The 19,415-nt window shown below is 45.0% G+C and overlaps 1 protein-coding gene across 12 annotated transcripts in view; it reads right to left on the bottom strand.

Moving 5' to 3' along the window:
* Nucleotides 1-17,395, bottom strand: part of LOC115932699 (poly(A)-specific ribonuclease PARN-like) — a 108,402-nt gene extending 91,007 nt beyond the window's left edge. For 6 of the 12 annotated variants that reach the window (XM_063699615.1, XM_063699617.1, XM_063699622.1 and 3 more), the window contains exons 1-6: nucleotides 17,214-17,390; nucleotides 16,704-16,781; nucleotides 15,279-15,358; nucleotides 14,375-14,442; nucleotides 14,212-14,293; nucleotides 4,515-4,575 (exon numbers count right to left, since the gene is read on the bottom strand). In XM_063699615.1, coding sequence (XP_063555685.1) covers nucleotides 4,515-4,575; nucleotides 14,212-14,293; nucleotides 14,375-14,442; nucleotides 15,279-15,358; nucleotides 16,704-16,781; nucleotides 17,214-17,232 — 388 coding nt within the window. In that variant the 5' untranslated portion in view covers nucleotides 17,233-17,390. Of the gene's footprint in view, nucleotides 1-4,514; nucleotides 4,576-14,211; nucleotides 14,294-14,374; nucleotides 14,443-15,278; nucleotides 15,359-16,703; nucleotides 16,782-17,078; nucleotides 17,183-17,213 lie in introns of those variants that run through there. The other 6 variants (XM_063699614.1, XM_055365799.2, XM_055365802.2 and 3 more) reach the window with 4 other exon arrangements.
* Nucleotides 17,396-19,415: the final 2,020 nt, after the last annotated feature.

Here is a 19,415-nt window from a genome sequence, read left to right as displayed (position 1 = left end):
CTCCTGAGGTCGTGAGTTCAAGACCAGCCTGACCAACATGGAGAAACCCTGTCTCTACTAAAAATACAAAATTAGCCGGGCGTGGTGGCACATGCCTGTAATCCCAGCTACTCTGGAGGCTGAGGCAGGAGAATCGCTTGAACCTGGGAGGCAGAGGTTGCGGTGAGTCAAGATTGCGCCATTCCACTCCAGCCTGGGCAACAAGGGTGAAACTCCATCTCAAAAAAAAAAAAAAAAAAAAAAAAAAAAAAAAAAACCATGGGAGGCCGGGCGCCTGGCTCATGCCTATAATCCCAGCACTTTGGGAGGCTGAGGAGGGCGGATCACTTAAGATCAAGAGTTTAAGACCAGCCTGTCCAATATGGTAAAACCCTCTCTCTATCAAAAAGTACAAAAATTTGCCACGCATGGTGGCACGCGCCTATAGTCCCAGGTACTCAGGAGGCTGAGGTGGGATAATCACGTGAATCTGGGAGGTAGAGGTTGCAGTGAGCCAAGATCACGCCACTGCACTCCAGCCTGGACGACAGGATGAGACAGTCTCAAAACAACAATAACAACAAAGCCATGGGACACTAAGGAATTTGTAGAAAGAACAATGAACGTAGAAAACCACCATTAGTCAACGATAATTGCTTAAAGCAAGAACTATCAATAGATGCTAAAACTAACTGGCAAAAAAAGTGGTCCACGTTAACATCACCAGTATTGGGACAAATGACATCACGTGCCTCCTGGTATGATACACGGAGAAGAATACACATAGAGGAGAAGCGGGAAGGCAACAGATAGTGAAAAAGCAATGGAAGTCAACAGATTGCTGAAATAGGTACCAGAGCAAGTGAATCAGAAGCACAAGTAGTAGTACTCTCAAAAAAAGAAACATTAAAAACACTAAAAACAATAAATGAGACCATGCACAACAGGTCACTCCTATAATCCCAGAGCTTTAGGGGGTGGCGGCAGGAATACTGCTCGAACCCAGGAGTTTGAGACCAGCCTGGACAATATAGTGAGACCCTGCCTCTATAAAAAACGTAAAAATTAGCTGGACATGATGGTGTGCACCTATGGTTCCAGCTACACGGAAGGCTGAGGTGGGAGAATCACTTGGGCCCAGGAGGTCAAGGCTGCAGTGAGTCATGAATGTGCCAGTGCACTCCAGCCTGGTGACAAAGCAACACCTTGTCTCAAAAATGGGGGAAAAAAAGAGTAAATGAGAGGAGCAGTTTTTGACCCTAAGACCCATGACGCTGCCATTGGTATAGAGGACTAAAGAGAGATAGAAAGATGCTGACCACCTGGTCAAGAAACAGACCAGAGCATTTGCTGGTTATCCTTGAGGATACTAAAGTCACCCAGAGACGGGCAGGAGTGGAGAGAATGATAACACACCAAAGCCAAGGTTACGATGCACGCTGTGCCTACAGGTGTCAGCACAGAGGGGCAGCAGAGCTGGTGACAGCCTGAGAATGGTGGCTCCCGTACAAAAGAAAATTCAGGGGCCAGGCACGGTGATCACACCTGTAATCCCAGCTCTTTGGGAGGCCGAGGCAGGTGGACCATCTGAGGTCGGGAGTTGGAGACCAGCCTGGCCAACATGGAGAAACTGTCTCTACTAAAAATACAAAATTAGCTGGGTGTGGTGGCACATGCCTGTAATCCCAGCTACTTGGGAGGGTGAGGCAGGAGAATCACTTGAACCCAGGAGGCAGAGGTGGCGGTGAGCTGAGATCGCACCATTGCACTCCAGCATGGGCAAGAAAAGCGAAACTGTCTCAAAAAAAAAAATAAAAAGAAAAAGAAAAGAAAAGAAAATTCAGGTGTCTGAAGGTGGCGTGGGGAAACAAGGAGGACACCTAGCACAGCCTGGCCAGAGGAAGACAAGAGTGAGAGGGAAAACCACCGGGGATGGAGAAGGCTACAGGGGGAAACTAACAAGGAGTCACCTGGTTTCCTTCCAGACAAGGAAATCAAAGGAACTTGAGAGAAGACTGCTGTAAAGAAAGGGCCTGACATTTACAGAGCCTGAATGGAAAGCCTTGAAAATGGAGAGAGATGAGGGTCTAAGTCAGATTTAGAGCATATCAACAACAGCATGGGATGAGGCTTGGTAGTATGGATGACCTGGGAGTCCTGACTATCATGACTAAAATATTCCAGGGCATGACTATAAAACAGAAGGAGGAGGCACATTCCAATCTGGCTGTTTCTCTTCTTTTATGGGAAAAAAAAAAAAAAACAAGTTAGAACTATGCATCCATATGAGTACCAGATAAAGTGGTTCCTTCAAGAGATGCTGCCACTAGTCCAATACAGTGCTCTAAATGCATTTGGAACTTATATTTTATAATGGCTTTCAGAGTCAAGTATGAGACGAATAAAAAAAAATTCTTTATAGTACCCAAACTGTATTGCTCTGCTGGTTCAGTCACTATGTGAAGCAGTTTTGGCTCAAAACAAGTTGGTTTTTATTACCTCCAAAGATCAAAATCAGTAAAAATTAAGATGCAGCATCACTGAAACAATTAAAAAACAATATGGGCCAGGCCCGGTGGCTTATGCCTGTAAACCCAGCACTTTAAGAGGCAAAGGTGAGTGAATCACTTTAGGTCAGGAGTTCAAGACCAGCCCAGCCAACGTAGTGAAACCCCATCTCTACTAAAAATACAAAAATAAGGTGTGCGTGGTGGCATGTGCCTGTGGTCTCAGCTACTCGGGAGGCTGAGGCACGAGTATCGCTTGAACCTGTTAGGCGGAGGCTGCGGTGAGTCGAGATCATACCATTGCACTCCAGCCTGGGTGACACAGTGAGATTCTGTCTCAAAAAAAAAAAAAAAAACAAAACACCACCAATATGGCATGGGTACTAAACACCTTGCAAAGAGGTTCTGCTGAGAAGAGACTTCATTTGAAGTCCATGTACTTTTTTTTGAGAAAAGTTCAGTTATTTTTGTTGGGATAAACCTCCTTCCCTCTTTCATTCATTAATTCTACATTCACCATGGGGGAAAAACAACAAAATTTATGTAAATAATTAAATTAAAATATTGACCTTCTACATACTTAATACCACTGCAAAAAGCACAGTCTTTCCAAACACCTTTAGAGAAACAAATGGAGAGGAAGGAAAACCAATCTGAAATGTTCTAATGTCCAGTAGTCATGCACCCATTTATGCATCAAATATTTGGTGGTCACCTCCCTGATACAGAAGAGAAATCATGCTATGCAAGGGTATGTGAAAAGAACAAGACACAGTCCCTTCCTCAGGTGCTCCCCAGGCCATCACCCTAGCAAGTTAGCCATTATCAATCGTGCAGTCTGCACTTTTCTTCTCCCATAAGAAACTAAGAAACTGTCTCCAACTATTAAAAAAGCAACAGGTAGGCAGGGTGTGGTGTCTCATGCCTGTAATCCCAGCAGGCTGGGAGGCCAAGGCAGGTGGATTGTTCGAGGACAGGAGTTTGGGACCAGCCTGGGCAATGGCGAAATCCCATTTCTACAAAAAATTCGAAAATCAGCCAGGCATGCTGGTGCACAGCTGTAGTTCCAGCTACTTGGGAGGGTGAGGTGGGAGGATCATTTGAGCCCAGGAGGTCAAGGCTCCGGTGAGCTATGATTGCACCACTGCACTCACCCTGGGTGACAGAGTGGGACCCTGTCTCAAAAAAAAAATTAAAAATAATTCCTGCCAGCAGAGGTGTTACAAAAAATAAACATAAAAAATAAAATAAACATAAACATGCACTAGCTGGAAAAGAGGGTTTTCATTACAGCATCAGTGGAATACAGGACATTTCTAAACTACATACCTCTTGTTACACTGGAAGAAAACAAGGAAGCACTCCCCACAGGTGGAGAGTTAGGCCACTATATCACACCAGTGGTAGAATAAACGGCACTCGATAAAAACAGGAGTTTGAAAGGCCTTATCAGAGTTAAATGAAGTAGCATCTATTCTGTTTAGCTCATGGCTGATTATGTTTTTTTTTTTTTTAAAAAAAAAAAAAAAGATCACAGTAGGCCAGGCGTGGTGGCTCACACTTGTAATCCCAGCATTTTTGGAGGCCGAGGTGGGCAGATCACGAGGTCAGGAGATCGAGACCATCCTGGCTAACATGGTGAAACCCTGTCTCTACTAAAAATACAAAAAATTAGCCAGGCGTGGTGGCTGGCACCTGTAGTCCCAGCTACTCGGGAGGCTGAGGTAGGAGAATGGTGTGAAACTGGGAGGTAGAGCTTGCAGTGAGCCGAGATCACACCACTGCACTCCAGCCTGGGCAACAGAGCAAGACTCTTCTCAAAAAAAAAAAAAAAAAAAAAAAATCACAGTAAGCAAGTTTTTAAAAATTCTAAGGCTGCATATGTGTACTGGCTGCACATGTATGCTGGAACTCTAAGACTGTGTCTCAGCAGGCACAAAATAATAATTCTCAACCAAGTTCAGACTTACTTCCCAAGGATATTTTGAAGGTTTATAAGCTCTAAAGATAGGTTACCCATAATCTTACCATTTCGAAAAACTTTATTAAAATCAAATCCCTGGTTTGCTAGAAAGTCAATGCTGGAGCTCTGAAACAGAGTAAACAGAACACATGTTTTGGGGATGTTAGTGGCAGGAATATAAAGAGATGCAGAGAAGTAACTCAAACAAGAAAACAAAGACAATATGGGAAGGAAGCGATGTGCCAGAGGTCACAATACAAGGAATTTCTACTCCACAAACAATCCATTAACTTGCTTAAAATATTTGGGCTCTTCTCCTTTATAGCTTACAAAACAAACATCCTTTGTTTCACAATTTTTTTTTTTATACACAGGGTCTCACTATGTTGCCCAGGCCGGTCTCAAACTTCTGGACTCAAGCAGTCCTCCTGCCTGGGCCTCCCAAAGTGCTGGGATTACAGATGTGAGTCACCACACCCAGCCTACTTCATAATATTTTTTAAAAATCTACTGGGTAGACCGGCACAGTGGCTCACGCCTGTAATCCCAGCACTTTGGGAGGCAGAGGTGGGCACATCACTTGAGGTCAGAAGTTCGAGACCAGCGGGTCAGAAATTTGAGAACAGCCTGGTCAACATGGTGAAACCCTGTCTCTACTAAAAATACAAAAATTAGCCAGGTATGCCAGGCGCGGTGGCTCACACCTGTAATCCCAGCACTTTGGGAGGCCAAGGTGGGTAGATCACGAGGTCGGGAGATCGAGACCATCCTGGCTAACACGGTCAAACTCCGTCTCTACTAAAAATGGCAGCATGTGCCTCTAGTCCCAGCTGCTGGGGAGGCTGAGGCAGGAGAACGGTGTGAACCCGAGAGATGGAGCTTGCAGTGAGCCGAGATCGTGCCACTGCCACTGCACTCCAGCCTGGGTGACAGAGCAAGACTCTGTCTCAAAAAAAAAAAAAAAATTAGCCAGGTGGTGGTGTGCACCTGCAATCCCAGTTACTCAGGAGGCTGAGGCAGGAAAATTTCTTGAGTTTGGGAGGTGGAGGTTGCAGTGAGCCGAGAGAGCCACTGCACTCCAGCCCAGGCGAGAGAGCAAGACTCTGTCTCAAAAAAAAAAAAAAAAATTAGCCAGGTGTGGTGGTGTGCACCTGCAATCCCAGTTACTCAGGAGGCTGAGGCAGGAAAATTTCTTGAGTTTGGGAGGTGGAGGTTGCAGTGAGCCGAGAGAGCCACTGCACTCCAGCCCAGGCGAGAGAGCAAGACTGTCTCAAAAATAAAAAAAAAAATTCCACTGGGCGAACGGATTATTCTCCCAATAGGCAGAAAGCTCCTGATCGCTTGACTGTTGCAGTACTGACTAGGAAACTATAAATAGAACTAGTATTTTATTACCCTGTCCCAGGTTCAAGTTTAACACAGGCACATGCACAGGTTATAAGACACTGACATCCACCTCAAATTAGATAATGAAAACCCAAAATCTTAATTAAATGTTCTCAATGTTGAAGATCAAAAGAGAAACCAGGCACGGTGGCTCGCACCTGTAATCCTAGCACTTAGGGAGGCCAAGTGAGCAAGATCACTTGAGCCCAGGAGTTAAAGACCAGCTTGGGCAAAACAGTGAGATCCTATCTCCACAAAAAATTTAAAAATTAGCCAGGTATGGTAGCACATGCCTGCAGTCCCAGCTACCCAGGGGCTGAGGTAGGAGGATCACTTAAGTATGGAAGGTGAGGAGGTTGAGGCTGTAGTGGGCTACCATCATGCCACTGCACTCCAGCCTGAGTGACAAAGTGAGACCTTGCCTCAAAACAAAAAGATCAAAAGGAAAGTTCCCAATAATAAGCCTTACGAAACAAATATATCTCGAACCTAGCATGAGCCAAAATATGTTCCCAGATTTAAATAAAAACATTAGACTGGGCTGGACATGATGGCTCACACCTGTAATCCCAGCACTTTCGGAGGCTGAGGTGGTTGCATCGCTGGAGCCGAGGAGTTTGTGTGACCAGCCTGGGCAACACGGCAAGACCCCATTTCAATTAAAAATAATAATAATAAAATTATTTAAAAATAAGTATATATTAGGCTGGGTGCAGTGGCTCACACCTGTAATCCCAGCACTTTAGGAGATGGTGGGAGGACCGCTTGAGCCCAAGACTTCGAGACCAGCCTGAGTAACACAGGGAGACCCATCTCTACAAAAAATTTAAAAATTAGCCAGGTGTGGTGGTTCCCATCTGTAGTCCCAACTATCCCACAGGCTGAGGCGGGAGAATCAGAAAATCATTTCAGCCCAGGAGTTCAAGTCTGCAGTGAGCTGTGATCACACCGCTGGACTCCAGCATGGGTGACAGAACAAGTCTCTGTCTCTTAAAAAAAAAAACAAAAAACAGGTTGAGTGTGATGGCTCATGCCTGTAATCCCAGCACTTTCGGAGGCTGAGGCAGGCAGATCAAGAGGTCAGGAGTTCGAGACCCGCCTGACCAACATGGTGAAACCCCGTCTCTACTAAAAATACAAAAATTAGCCAGGCGTGGTGGTGCACACCTGTAATCCCAGCTACTCAGCAGGCTGAGGCAGGAGAATGGCGTGAACCCGGGAGGCAGAGGTTGCCATGAGCCGAGATCATGCCACTGCACTCCAGCCTGGGTGACAGAGCAAGACTCTGTCTCAAAAAAAAAAAAAAAAAAAAAACACTGGCCGGGCACGGTGGCTCATGCCTGTAATCCCAGCACTTTGGGAGGCCCAGGCGGGCAGATTACAAGGTCAGGAGATCGAGACCATCCTGGCTAACATGGTGAAACCCCGTCTCTACTAAAAATACAAAAAATTAGCCAGGCGCGGTAGTGGGCACCTGTAGTCCCAGCTACTCGGGAGGCTGAGGCAGGAGAATGGCGGGAACCAGGGAGGCGGAGCTTGCAGTGAGCTGAGATTGTGCCACTGCACTCCAGCCTGGGCGACAGAGCGAGACTCCATCTCAAAAACAAAAAACAAAAAACACTGTATTAAGTGAACAATACTATAGATGAAACACAAGCATGGCAAAATTATGGAGTTCATACTCAAATGAACTTAAGAAATAAGCATTACTGTAGCTACTCTAATTTTATTCTTGGCCAAGTCAGAACATCAGCAGGCTACACATCTGAATCATTTTCATCTGGTCCCTTTCCTGCACTGTACTTTGACATTATGCCATCAGTCTAGATTGAAGGACATGGTAACAAACAGTTCCATTAAACTTATCACAGTACTGACTTCAGAGATGTGATTGAAGATCAGGTTTTCTACAGTAATCATTTACTTATAATTCAAGGGTAAATGTTCTGAGGTCTCTATTCTGGGGAAAGCTATATTAATCCTGAGTTCTGGATTGTCCTAATCCTATGGACCACGGAATGACTGTGTTTCCCTCTTTTCTTTGCTACTAGGAAGCTCAGGGACACACAAATTACACTTTCTTTGGCACAAATTCTGTGTTCTATTCATACCATAGTGATTGTATCATTTTTCTTTTCTTTCAAATTTTCATTTACTAATTTTTTAATCATATGTTAAAAGGTAAATACCATATATATCTTTAATAACCAAAACAAATCGTTTTGAAATGGTGAGATAAAAAGACAATCTGAACACAGAAAAACACACAAACAAATAGGAGCGCATGCAAATGACTTCCATCGTGTCCAGGCTTTTATACTTTACAACAAGCAATCTTTCCCTACCCCCACTTCTTTTTTAATCCTGTCCTGAACCAAGAACCAAGACTCAATGCATTTTGATTGGTCTGTGGGCTTCTGTCTACCATGGCTGGAGTGTTCTTATAACTCTGCCCACCTAAACATTCCATCTCTGACAAAGGCACTGAAACACAAACTGTGGAAGGCATTTTTGTCCTTCTAGTACTAGACACCAAAACATCCTACTTTCCTTTATCCCACTGAATTCAAAGTCAGAGTCATCTATGCCTTTTCTGAAGCTGCTTATTTTCTAATCAAAACAACACTTTTTGGGTTGTTCAATAGTGTCAACGTACTTAATGCCACTGAGCTATACATTTAAATACGGTTAGAATAATAAAATTTATGTTACGTATATTTTACCACAATTTTTAAGAAAACCTCTGAACTTGGCCAGACACGGTGGCTCACGCCTGTAATCCGAGCACTTTGGGAGGCGAGGCAGGCAGATCACGAGGTCAAGAGATCAAGACTATCCTGGCTAATACGGTGAAAACCCTGTCTCTACTAAAAATACAAAAAATTAGCTGGGCATGGTGGCAGCGCCTGTAGTCCCAGCTACCTGGGAGGCTGAGGCAGGAGAATGGCGTGAACACAGGAGGCAGAGCTTGCAGTGAGCCAAGATCGTGCCACTGCACTCCAGCCTGGGCGACAGGGACTTCGTCTCAAAAAAAAAAAAAAAAAAACCTTTGAACTAACAAAACCTTTTGGAGTTTACTAGCCACTACCTTTGATTTGTCATAAATGTAACACGTTCAAGATTGAAGAGATGAGGCTGGGAGCAGTGTCTCACGCCTGTAATTCCAGCACTTTGGGAGGTCAAGGCGGGTGGATCACTTGAGGTCAGGAATTCGTGACCAGACTGGCCAACATGGTGAAACCCTGTCCCTACTAAAAATACAAAAATTAGCCAGGCATGGTGGCACACACCTGTAGACCCAACTACTTGGGAGGCTGAGGCAGAAGAATCACTTGAACTCAGGAGGTGGAGGTTACAGTGAGCCAAGATAGTGCCACTGCACTCCAGCCTGGGTGACAGAGTGAGACTCCGTCTCAAAAAAAATAAAAAGATTCAAGACATGAGAACAGATATTTGGGAGGACAATTTGAGACATGCATCAAAACTTTAAATGCATATATCCTATGTCTCAACAACTCCCCTTCTAGGAAATCTACAATACAAAAAAATTCTTACACATACAAAAAGATATACTGAACACAGATGTTGACTATAGAATTGCTGATAACCATTGGAAAGCCTCCAAATTTCAATTAACTGATTAAACAAATTATACCTATCCATACTACAAAATAAAAGACCTTCTGCTGAGTGGCAAATGCGAGTTGCATAAAATGTGAATATTAGGATTCCATACATATATATTTGAGACGGAGTCTCGCTCTGTCACCCGGGCTGGAGCACAGTGGCGCGATCTTGGCTCAGTGCAAGCTCTGCCTCTCAGGTTCACACCATTCTCCTGCCTCAGCCTCCCGAGTAGCTGGGACTACAGGCGCCCGCCCCCACGCCTGGCTAATTTTTTTTGTATTTTTAGTAGAGACGGGGTTTCACCGTGTTAGCCAGGATGGTCTTAATCTCCTGACCTCGTGATCCGCCCGACTTGGCCTCCCAAAGTGCTGGGATTACAGGCGTGAGTCACCACGCCCGGCCCATTTTTTACAATGTAAGCCTGGCGCAGTGGTACGTGCTTGTAATCCCAGCACTTTGGGAAGCCAAAGTGGGCAGATCGCTTGAGCCCAGGAGTTCAAGACGAGCCAAGGCAACATGGTAAAACCTTGGCTCTACAAAAAATACAAAAATTAGCTGGGCATGGTGGCATGTGCCTGTAGTTCCAGCTACTGAGGAGGCTAAGGCAGGAGGATCACTTGAGCCGGTGAGGTCAAGGCTGCAGTGAGCCATGACAACATCACTGCACTCTAGCCTTGGTGACAGAGACTCTGTCTCCAAAAAAAAAAAAAAAAAAAGCTAATATGTATGTGTGTCTAGGCATATGTCTATATGTATACATGTACATAAAAGCTAGGAAAAAAGGAGTAAAATGGGAAGGAAGTGGCATGGGAAAAGGATATAAGAAGGGAAACACAGCCAGGCACCATGGCTAATACCTGTAATCCCAGCCCTTTGGGAGGCCGAGGTGGGCAGATCACGAGGTCAAGAGATCGAGACCATCCTGGCCAACATGGTGAAACCCCGTCTCTACTAAAAATACAAAAATTAGCTGGGCGTGGTAGCACATGTTTGTAGTCCCAGCCACTCCAGAGGCTCAGGCAGGAGGATCGCTTGAACCCAGGAGGTGGAGGTCGTGGTGAGCCAAGATCGCACCACTGCACTCCAGCCTGGCAACAGAGCAAAACCCCGTCTCAAAAACAAAAAAAAGAAAAGAAAAAAAAAAGAAACACATCTGGCCAGGCGCGATGGCTCACGTCTGTAATCCCAGCACACTGGGAGGCCAAGGCGGGTGGATCACCTGAGGTCAGGAGTTTGAGACCAGCCTGACCAATATGGTGAAACGCTGTCCCTATTAAAAATACAAAAATTAGCAGGGCGTGGTGGCAGGTGCCTGTAGTCCCAGATACTCAGGAGGCTGAGACAAGAGAATTGCTTGAACCCAGGAGGCGGAGGTTGCAGTGAGCCGAAATCACACCACTGCACTCCAGCCTGGGCGACAGTGTAAGACTCCATCTCAAAAAAAAAAAGAAAAGAAAAGAAACACATCTGTTACTCTACATACAGCAGTTATGCTTCAATTTTTCACAACCATATATATAAAATACCTTCTATGAATTCAACTACAGATCTTCAGCCTGAAAAAGGAAGAGGAAGAAAAGAAAAAGGAGAAGACAAAAATGATGTAAATGTCATGCTATGCTGACTGCCCTACTATTCTACAAACACACTCTTCTGGGTGTGAGTGTGGTTCTGTCAGCCCATTCCTCCACATCTTGACAAGCATATGGGAGCATCTCACTGCGCACACAGGGTCTTATTTTTTAAAGAACATATTAAATTGTTGCATCCTCAAATCCTATATGCTTTAAGGGTGATAAGAGCTTTCTGAGAGAGGTTTTGACCCAATTTTCACCCTACTTACTAACTCCAGAAACTAATGCCCTTGTATGCAACTCTGCTACAACTATAGAATTTTTAATAAAACAAAAACCTTAAATGAGAGACCAAAGAAAATCCAAAAATACATTTACCTTTTCATACAATTCCCAAATTTACAGAGTCTAAACCTTTTCTCTGCCTTTGCTTTTCCACACTAGAGAATCCTGGCATTTTTATTCATCTGTTTTAGACATTACTCTCTGGGCTATCTTCAAGTCCATGATAGCTTTTTTTAAAGGAGTGGCTGGCAACTACAACTGTATTAAGTATTCCAGGTGTACAATCATGGTTTGTACAATGGGTGAAGTTCCTCTGATCTGTTTCCAATACATTTCTCAAAATAACAAGTTTTGTCTTGGTTGTTTAGAACAGAGTGCCATCGGCCAGATGTGGTGGCTTATGCCTGTAACCCTAGCACTTTGGGAGGCCAAAGTGGGAGGATCACCTGAGGTCAGGAGTTTGAGACCAGCCTGACAGACATGGAGAAACCCCATCTCTACTAAAAATATAAAATTAGCCGGCGTGGTGGTGCATGCCTGTAATCCCAGCACTTTGGGAGGCCAAGATGGGAGGATCACCTGAGGTCGGGATTTCAAGACCAGCCTGACCAACATGGAAAAACCCTATCTCTACTAAAAATATAAAGTAAGCCGGCATGATGGTGCATGCCTGTAATAACAGCTACTCAGGAGGCTGACGCAGGAGAATCACTTAAACCCGGGAAGTGGAGGTTGCAATGAGCTGAGATCGTGCCACTGCACTTTAGCCTGGGCAACAAGAGCGAAACTCCATCTCAAAAAAAAAAAAACAAAGTGCCATCCCCAAGGTGTCTCATTGCCACCCTCTGCTTTTGTTTGATTAACCCCTGGCCAAAGCCATGGAACCCACTTTAAATAATTCTGTGTTGCTGGTACTGCTAGAAAACTATATCCACACAAATTTCCCAACTGAGCCTACTTTTCCCTCAATGAAAATTTACCAAAAAAAAAACAAAACAAAACAAAACTGTAAGGCCGGGTGCGGTGGCTCAGCACTTTGGGAGGCCAAGCCGGGCAGATCACCTGGGGTCGAGAGTTCGAGACCAGCCTGATCAACATGGAGAAGCCTCATCTCTACCAAAAATACAAAATTAGCTGAGCATCTTGGTGCATGCCTGTAATCCCAGCTACTCGGGAGGCTGAGGCAGGAGAATCGCTTCCACCCAGGAGGCAGAGGTTACAGTGAGCCTAGATCATGCCATTGCACTCTAGCCTGGACAAGAAGAGCGAAACTTCGTCTCAAAAAAAAAAAAAGAAAAGAAAATTTATAAATACTCTTTAAGTATCCCATACCACGGTGATTGATAAATAGCTATTAACTGATTGCAGGGTAAAGGTAAAACGTCAACTGGTTTACTTGCTAATTTAGGAAACTGTCTATAAGACCAGAATTTAACCTTCACCTTTTCTCTTTTGCCCATAAGCATATGATTAACTCTCGATTTCATTTGTTTATATACTGCCAGTTTTGAGAAAGAATTTGACATAACTCAATCACTTGAAGCCTACCCTCGAGGCTTTCATAACTGCATTACCATTAATCTGCAAGAGAAGGGAAAGACGGCAAGACTCAAATGAATTCATGTTGTTAGTGGGAGAGAAGATAGGATGCAAGATTTTAAGGGAGAAAAGATTAAGACTTATCTTTAATCACATAGCCACACAACCATACCCCTTACTCACATTCTCCTTATCCATTACAACAGATAATCAAGAGAGCAGAAAGGAAAAAGTGATATTTACTGAGTGTCTACCAGGTCAGCTACAACACCTCTAGAGGGAATATCCTGAAGGAGAACCTCCCTAATATTGACCCATCAATTAAGCTCTCTTCTCCTCAAGAGAAACAGTAGTTTTTTTTTCTACCCCCCTTTCCTAATTAGCGAGCTTGAGAAAAGGAAGTCAGCATAAATACCTGAACCCCTTCTGGGCTTTCTCTTTTTGGATAGGATACACACATACTCTGCTTTTCCAGAAAATAAAGGTCTACACCCTCAGAGTGGATGCGAGGAGAATGAGTAAGGATAGGGAGAAGCCTCCAAGTGTTTTGTTTATTTTAATTTTTATTTTAAAATAGAGATGAGGTTTCACTATTTTATGCCCAGGCTGGTCTCAGACTCCTGAGCTCAAGTGATTCTCCCGTCTTGGCCTCCAAAACTGCTAGAATTACAGGCGTAAACCACCACATCCAGCCAAGAAGCCTGCAAGTCTTGATGTGTAGGTGGTTCAACTTGGGGGTAAAATAATAAAAATCCCAAATGGAGTTACAAAACTATGTTCTCAAATTCAGCTTTAGAATTACTAAACCTCATGTTCTCATATCTGTCTGTCTGTCTCTGTATCTTATTCCTTAATTCATTCTTTTTTTTTTTTTTTGAGCCAGAGTCTCGCTCTGTTGCCCAGGCTGGAGTGCAGGGGCGTGATCTCGGCTCACTGCAACCTCCACCTCCCAGGTTCACGCCATTCTCCTGCCTCAGCCTCCCTAAGTAGCTGGGATTACAGGCACCCATGACCACACTCGGCAAATTTTTTTTTTGTATTTTTAGTAGAGACAGGGTTTCACAGTGTTAGCCAGGATGGTCTCGATCTCCTGACCTCGTGATCCGCCCTCCCCGGCCTCCCAAAGTGCTGGGATTATAGGCATGAGCCGCCGTACCTGGCCCTCCTTAATTCATTCTACAGCAAAGGAGGAGATAACAGGGTCATGAATTTATTACCCTAAAACTGAAGGTCAAAGGTGAAATGATTTGCCCCAAAGCCCAAAGTTAATAGAGAACCAAATTCTGATTTCACATTTCCATGCTGCCTCATCAGCAATTCAGAAAAGAAAAATCTCAATTATGCTACTTACCTGACAAACAAATTTGACATCTGGTGAGGATCTATTGAAGGGTTTCGGGAAAACATAGAAGTTAAATGACTTCGTTATATACCTGGGATAAGATAAAACGAGACTTAGGAGGTGACATTGTGCCACAAAAACGGAATTCCCAACGTTTGTTAACACAACCTACTTTGAATCTGTGTAGTCATACTTAAAAGTGCAAAGGCCAAACTGAAATAGCAAAAAGTCCATGGAATGCTGGAAAAGGGAAATAAAACATCTGTCACAAAAGGGCTGCATATTCCATGTGAGCATAGCATTCTCAAACAGGTGGGCTTTCTGAATTACTCAATGAGACTTCAGCAGAATACTTCCAATTAGAACAGATTACACATATGAATCAGAAGCATTATTAATTTGTATACATTTCATAATACTTTTCCCATTTAAGGACCTATTTATTCATCATCCAAAGAATCATATTAGGTCTATTTCCAAATGATTAAAATAACTGCCTCATATTTCCTATGAATCAAATTAACACTGAAAATGCTAAACTTTCCCCAAAATATTTTCCAGCAAACAATTATTTTTGCTGTTTTAAATATCATTAAAATAACACTTTAAGGCCAGGTGTGGTGGCTCACACCTGTAATCCCAGCACTTTGGGAGGCTAAAGCAGGAGGATCATTTGACGCCAGAAGTTCGAGACCAGCCTGGTCAACAAAGTGAGACCGATCTCTACAAAAGAATATGTAAAAATTAAAAAAAATAATAATAATTGGCTGGGCACAGTGGCTTGCGCCTGTAGTCCCAACTACTTGGGAGGCTGTGGCAGGAGAATCAGTTGAGCCAGGAGTTCAAGGCTCCACAGAGCAGTGATCATGCCACTGCACCCCAGCCTGGGTGACAGAGCGAGACCTTGTCTCTAAAACAACACAAAACAAAACAAAAAAATCACTTCATGGCTAGCTTTGAGGAGAAAATACTGCACTTACAAAACCTTAATGCACAAGTTTAGTAACAATATTTATCATTTAACATAAGGAAGACTAACATGAGAAAGAAAAAGATTTCCTAGCACATCCACTTGCCTTTTTAAGCTTCTGATACCTCTCTTCTGGAGTGTCAAAACCATTTGTTAATGCAGAGACTGAAGGTCCATCACTGATTCCTAGATTTTAAGAAATAAAAATTTTTAGCTTACTAATAAATACTAACGTAAAAATGCCAGTCAATCATTCAGTGCCTCTACAATGTCGTATCATGAATTAAGGTTACTTGGAAGCACTCCCTAACTTACTTTTTCAAAATAAGCATTAATTTCAGTGGCCACCAGGTTAAACCCTCTAATAATGAACTTAGAGATGCGAATGTTTCAACATGAGAATAGGCAGTTCCAGTGTCTAAAACATGACTTAAAACACAGTAATCACGTAAGAAAACAACCTCTATGCTTGAATAAGTTTTGCTGCTTTAAAAGATTCTTGTATAAACAGACATCAATAAATCCCTAAGTATATTATTGCCAGAGTTCCAGTCTTGGTCAAGAGTTTGGAGTGGTTAATATCTATGCAAAGAATGTATCTTCAAGGTTAAGAGAAAATTATTTCTCTAAGTGAAAACTCTTAGCTTCCTAGGGAAGTGACTCCAACTAGACACTACCTAAAGCCAAGGATACTATTTACCCCTGCATGGATTCCTTCATGATTCAAACATGGAAAATCAGACAGCAAAAATGGATATCCATATCAAAGGGAGTGAACCGTTCATATTGACATCAGCAATTTAAATACTAGTCTTTGCTCCCCCTAAAAAAGGGAAAAAAAAATTTGCAACTTTAAGTGTCAGTGAAGTATTTCCTGTATACACACCTGTTGAGGCAGGCAACGAACACGTCCACTAACGCATAAAGAAATATCTCATTTATCTGCAAAAACCTGACCCTAGCCGGTCACAAAAGGGCAAATATTGTAAGATTCCACTTATATGAGATGTTAAGGGCAGTCAAATTCAGAGACAAATGGCGGTTGCTAAAGGCTGGGGGAAAGGAGAAATGGGGAGTTTAACGTGTAAAGAGTTTCAGACTGTGAAGATGAAGAAGTCCTAGAGATGGATGGTGATGTTTGCACAGCAATGTGAATGTACTTAATGCCACTTAACTGTAAAGCCACTTAAAATGGCAAATTTCATGTTATACCTATTTTACCATCAAGAAAAAAAAAAGTCTGACCCTAATCCTCAAGCTCTCTGCAATGTACACGCCGCACTGTTTTAAGCAGCATCAAAACCATCATCTCTATCTGAAATCCTGAGTCCAATCACAAACCTACGGCGTATCTTCATTTCTTTCGTGCTTTTGAAACGTTTAAAGGGTAACACTGAGACCTGTGAAACCCGCCCAAGGCTACTAACAGCAAGAGGCCACCACCAAGCATAAGAAGTTGGGGGCTGGGGGATTGAAGGAGCCTTGGCTATGCACTGCAAAGTGCTAGCCTGAGCTTGCAAGGGAGGGATACCTGAAAACTCCCCATCGATGGCGAAGAAGTCGGCCTCCTCTATGGCCTGGTACACTTTGTGAAGATTACTCTTAAAATCTGCGGAGAAACCGAAAAGAGGCTCAGAACCAGTGGCCTGAATTCCTGCTAAGGGGAGAGGGAAGGAGGGCCGAGGAGCTCCCGAGGCTGAGAGCCGGAAGGGGAAAAGTCCCGGAGGTGTGCACCGGGGCGAGGGGAATCAAGTCCTCGAGGGGTGCATGGGTCAGGGGGAACAAGCCCCGGGGGGTGCCCGGCCCGGAGAAGGACAAGGTCCCGGGTGGTGCCGGGGTTGGAGGAGTAAGTACAAGGCCCCTAGGGTGCACGGTCCGCAGCCGGAAAAGACCCCAAGAGGCGCACCGGCTTAAGGAGGGAAAAGCCCTGAGGGGCTGCCTCAGCCCCAGGCCCAGCCAAACACGCCGGCCATGGTCTCGGCCTAGCAGGCCAGGGGCAGCCGGGTGTGGGGAGGCGGGGAGGTGTACGGCGGACACGCACTGCTCCTGATTATCTCCATTCTGCAGAGTGGCCGGAACCCCGGCCCCGCCCGGGCCCGGGCCCGCGCCCGCCTCAGCGGTTCTACTCGCCGAATTCCGCGGCGACCGCGGCAGTAGCTGAGGCAGCAGCAGCAGCGGCGACGCCGGCCGCGACTTCCGGAAACAGCGCGCGCCTGCTGCGCTTGCGTCAGCGCCTGCGCGGCGGCGGGGGCGGGGCCAAGGCTGGGCTCCTTTCCCTCCTTACAGGGACAGGGGAGGGGCGTGGCTATCGAAGTCCCCAAGGCGTGGCCTAATTTGTGCGGGCTTTCACTTTAGTAGAAAAAATGTGCATGTCTCGACATCCAGTCGACCAGGAAATACTGACTGGGTTTCTGTGATATGCTAGCCACTCTTACAGGGGTGGAGATACAGTGATGAACAGGAAAACGTGCTCCCTGCCCCATTGTAGCTTAAACTTGGGGTAAGGGGAAATTCAGGCAGGAGTCAAACTTGCCATTTGGTAACACATGAAAATCGCTATTAAGAAAAAGAGCGGGGCGATGTAATAGAGAATAATGGGATCCGGGTGCGGTGGCTCACGCCTGTAAGCCTAACACTTTGGGAACCCGAGGCGGGAGGATCCGTTGAAATGAAGAGTTCGAGACCAGCCTGGACAGCATAGTGAGACCTGTCTCTTAAAAAAATAAAATTAGGCCGGACCCGGTGGCTTATGCCTGTAATCCCAGCACTTTGGAAGGCCGAGGCGGGCGGATCACGAGATCAGGAGTTCGAGACCAGCCTGGCCAACATAGTGAAACCCTGTCTCTACTAAAAATATAAAAATTGGCTGGGCTTGGTGACTCGTGCCTGTAATCCTAGCGCTTTGGGAGGCGGAAGCGGGCGGATTACCTGAGGTCACGAGTTCAAGAGCAGCCTGGCCAACATGGTGAAACCCTGTCTCTACTAAAAATACAAAAAATTAGCCGGGTGCAGTGGTGCGCGCCTGTAATCCCAGCTACTTGGGAGGCTGAGGCAGGAGAATCTCTTGAACCCGGGAGGCGGAGGTTGCTGTGAACCGAGATCACGCCACTGCACTCCAGCCTGGGTGACAGAACGAGACTTCTTTTCAAAAAAAAAAATTAAATTAAATTAAAAGAATAATAGGGGTTGTTACTTAGGTGATCACGGAAAGCAAAGCTGAGACCCTTAGCTACTGCATTAGCCTCTGGGAATACTACGTCGAGTGCAACATATGAGGCCTGGCCCTAATGGAATTGTATGTTGGTTTGGGGTTGCTGTTCTCCAATGCCTAGCACTGGGCTGACACGTAGTAGACACTCAATAAGCATGGGTTGAATGAATACATTCAGGTTGGTCTTTCACAAAAGCCAACTATGAAAAGTTGGTTAGTGCAGGGTGCGATGGCTCACGCCTGTGATCCTGGCACTTTGGGAGGCCGAGGCAGGCGGATTGCTTGAGGCCAGGAGCTCGAGACCAGCCTGGGCGACACGGTGAAACCCCATCTCTACTAAAATACAAAGAATTAGCCTGGCGTGGTGGCGCACCCCTGTAGTCCCAGCTACTCGGGAGGCTGAGGCAGGAGAACTGCTTGAACCCGGGAGGCGGAGGTTGCAGTGAGCCAAGATTGTGCCACTGCACTCCAACCTGGGCGACAGAGCGAGACTCCGTCTCCAAAACAAACAAACGAACAAAAAGAAAGTTGATTAGAAGACCTATTTTCAAAATCTATCTCAGCCACTTATTAGTTCTGGAATGCATTAAACCTTCCTAAACCTCAATTTCCTGGGATTGTATTGAGGCTCAGTGGTGCTAATGAATGTGAACTGGGAAGCAGCGTATTAATAAATCTGTATAAATAACTGTTTAATGGGGGCCTGGCGCCATGACTCACACCTGTAATCCCAGCGTTTTCGGGGGCTGAGGCAGGAGAATCGCCTGAACCCAGGAGTTCCAGACCAGCCTGGGGAAAAGAGCGAGACCCTGTCTCCATAAAAATAAAATGAAATTTTAAAATGAGCCAGGCGTGGTTGTGCACGCCTGTAGTCCCAACTATTCACGAGGCTGCGGTGGGATAATCGCTTGAACCCGGGAAGCGGAGGTTGCAGTGAGCCGTACGCCAGCCTGGCGGGTGAGAGTGAGACTCTGTCTCAAAAACAACAACAAAACAAAACCAGATAATCAGCATAAGTTCTAGACGCTGTGA

The sequence above is a fragment of the Gorilla gorilla genome, chromosome 18 (assembly GCF_029281585.2).
Source record: "Gorilla gorilla gorilla isolate KB3781 chromosome 18, NHGRI_mGorGor1-v2.1_pri, whole genome shotgun sequence".
NCBI lineage: Eukaryota > Metazoa > Chordata > Mammalia > Primates > Hominidae > Gorilla > Gorilla gorilla.
This window is presented reverse-complemented; position numbering and strand designations above follow the sequence as displayed.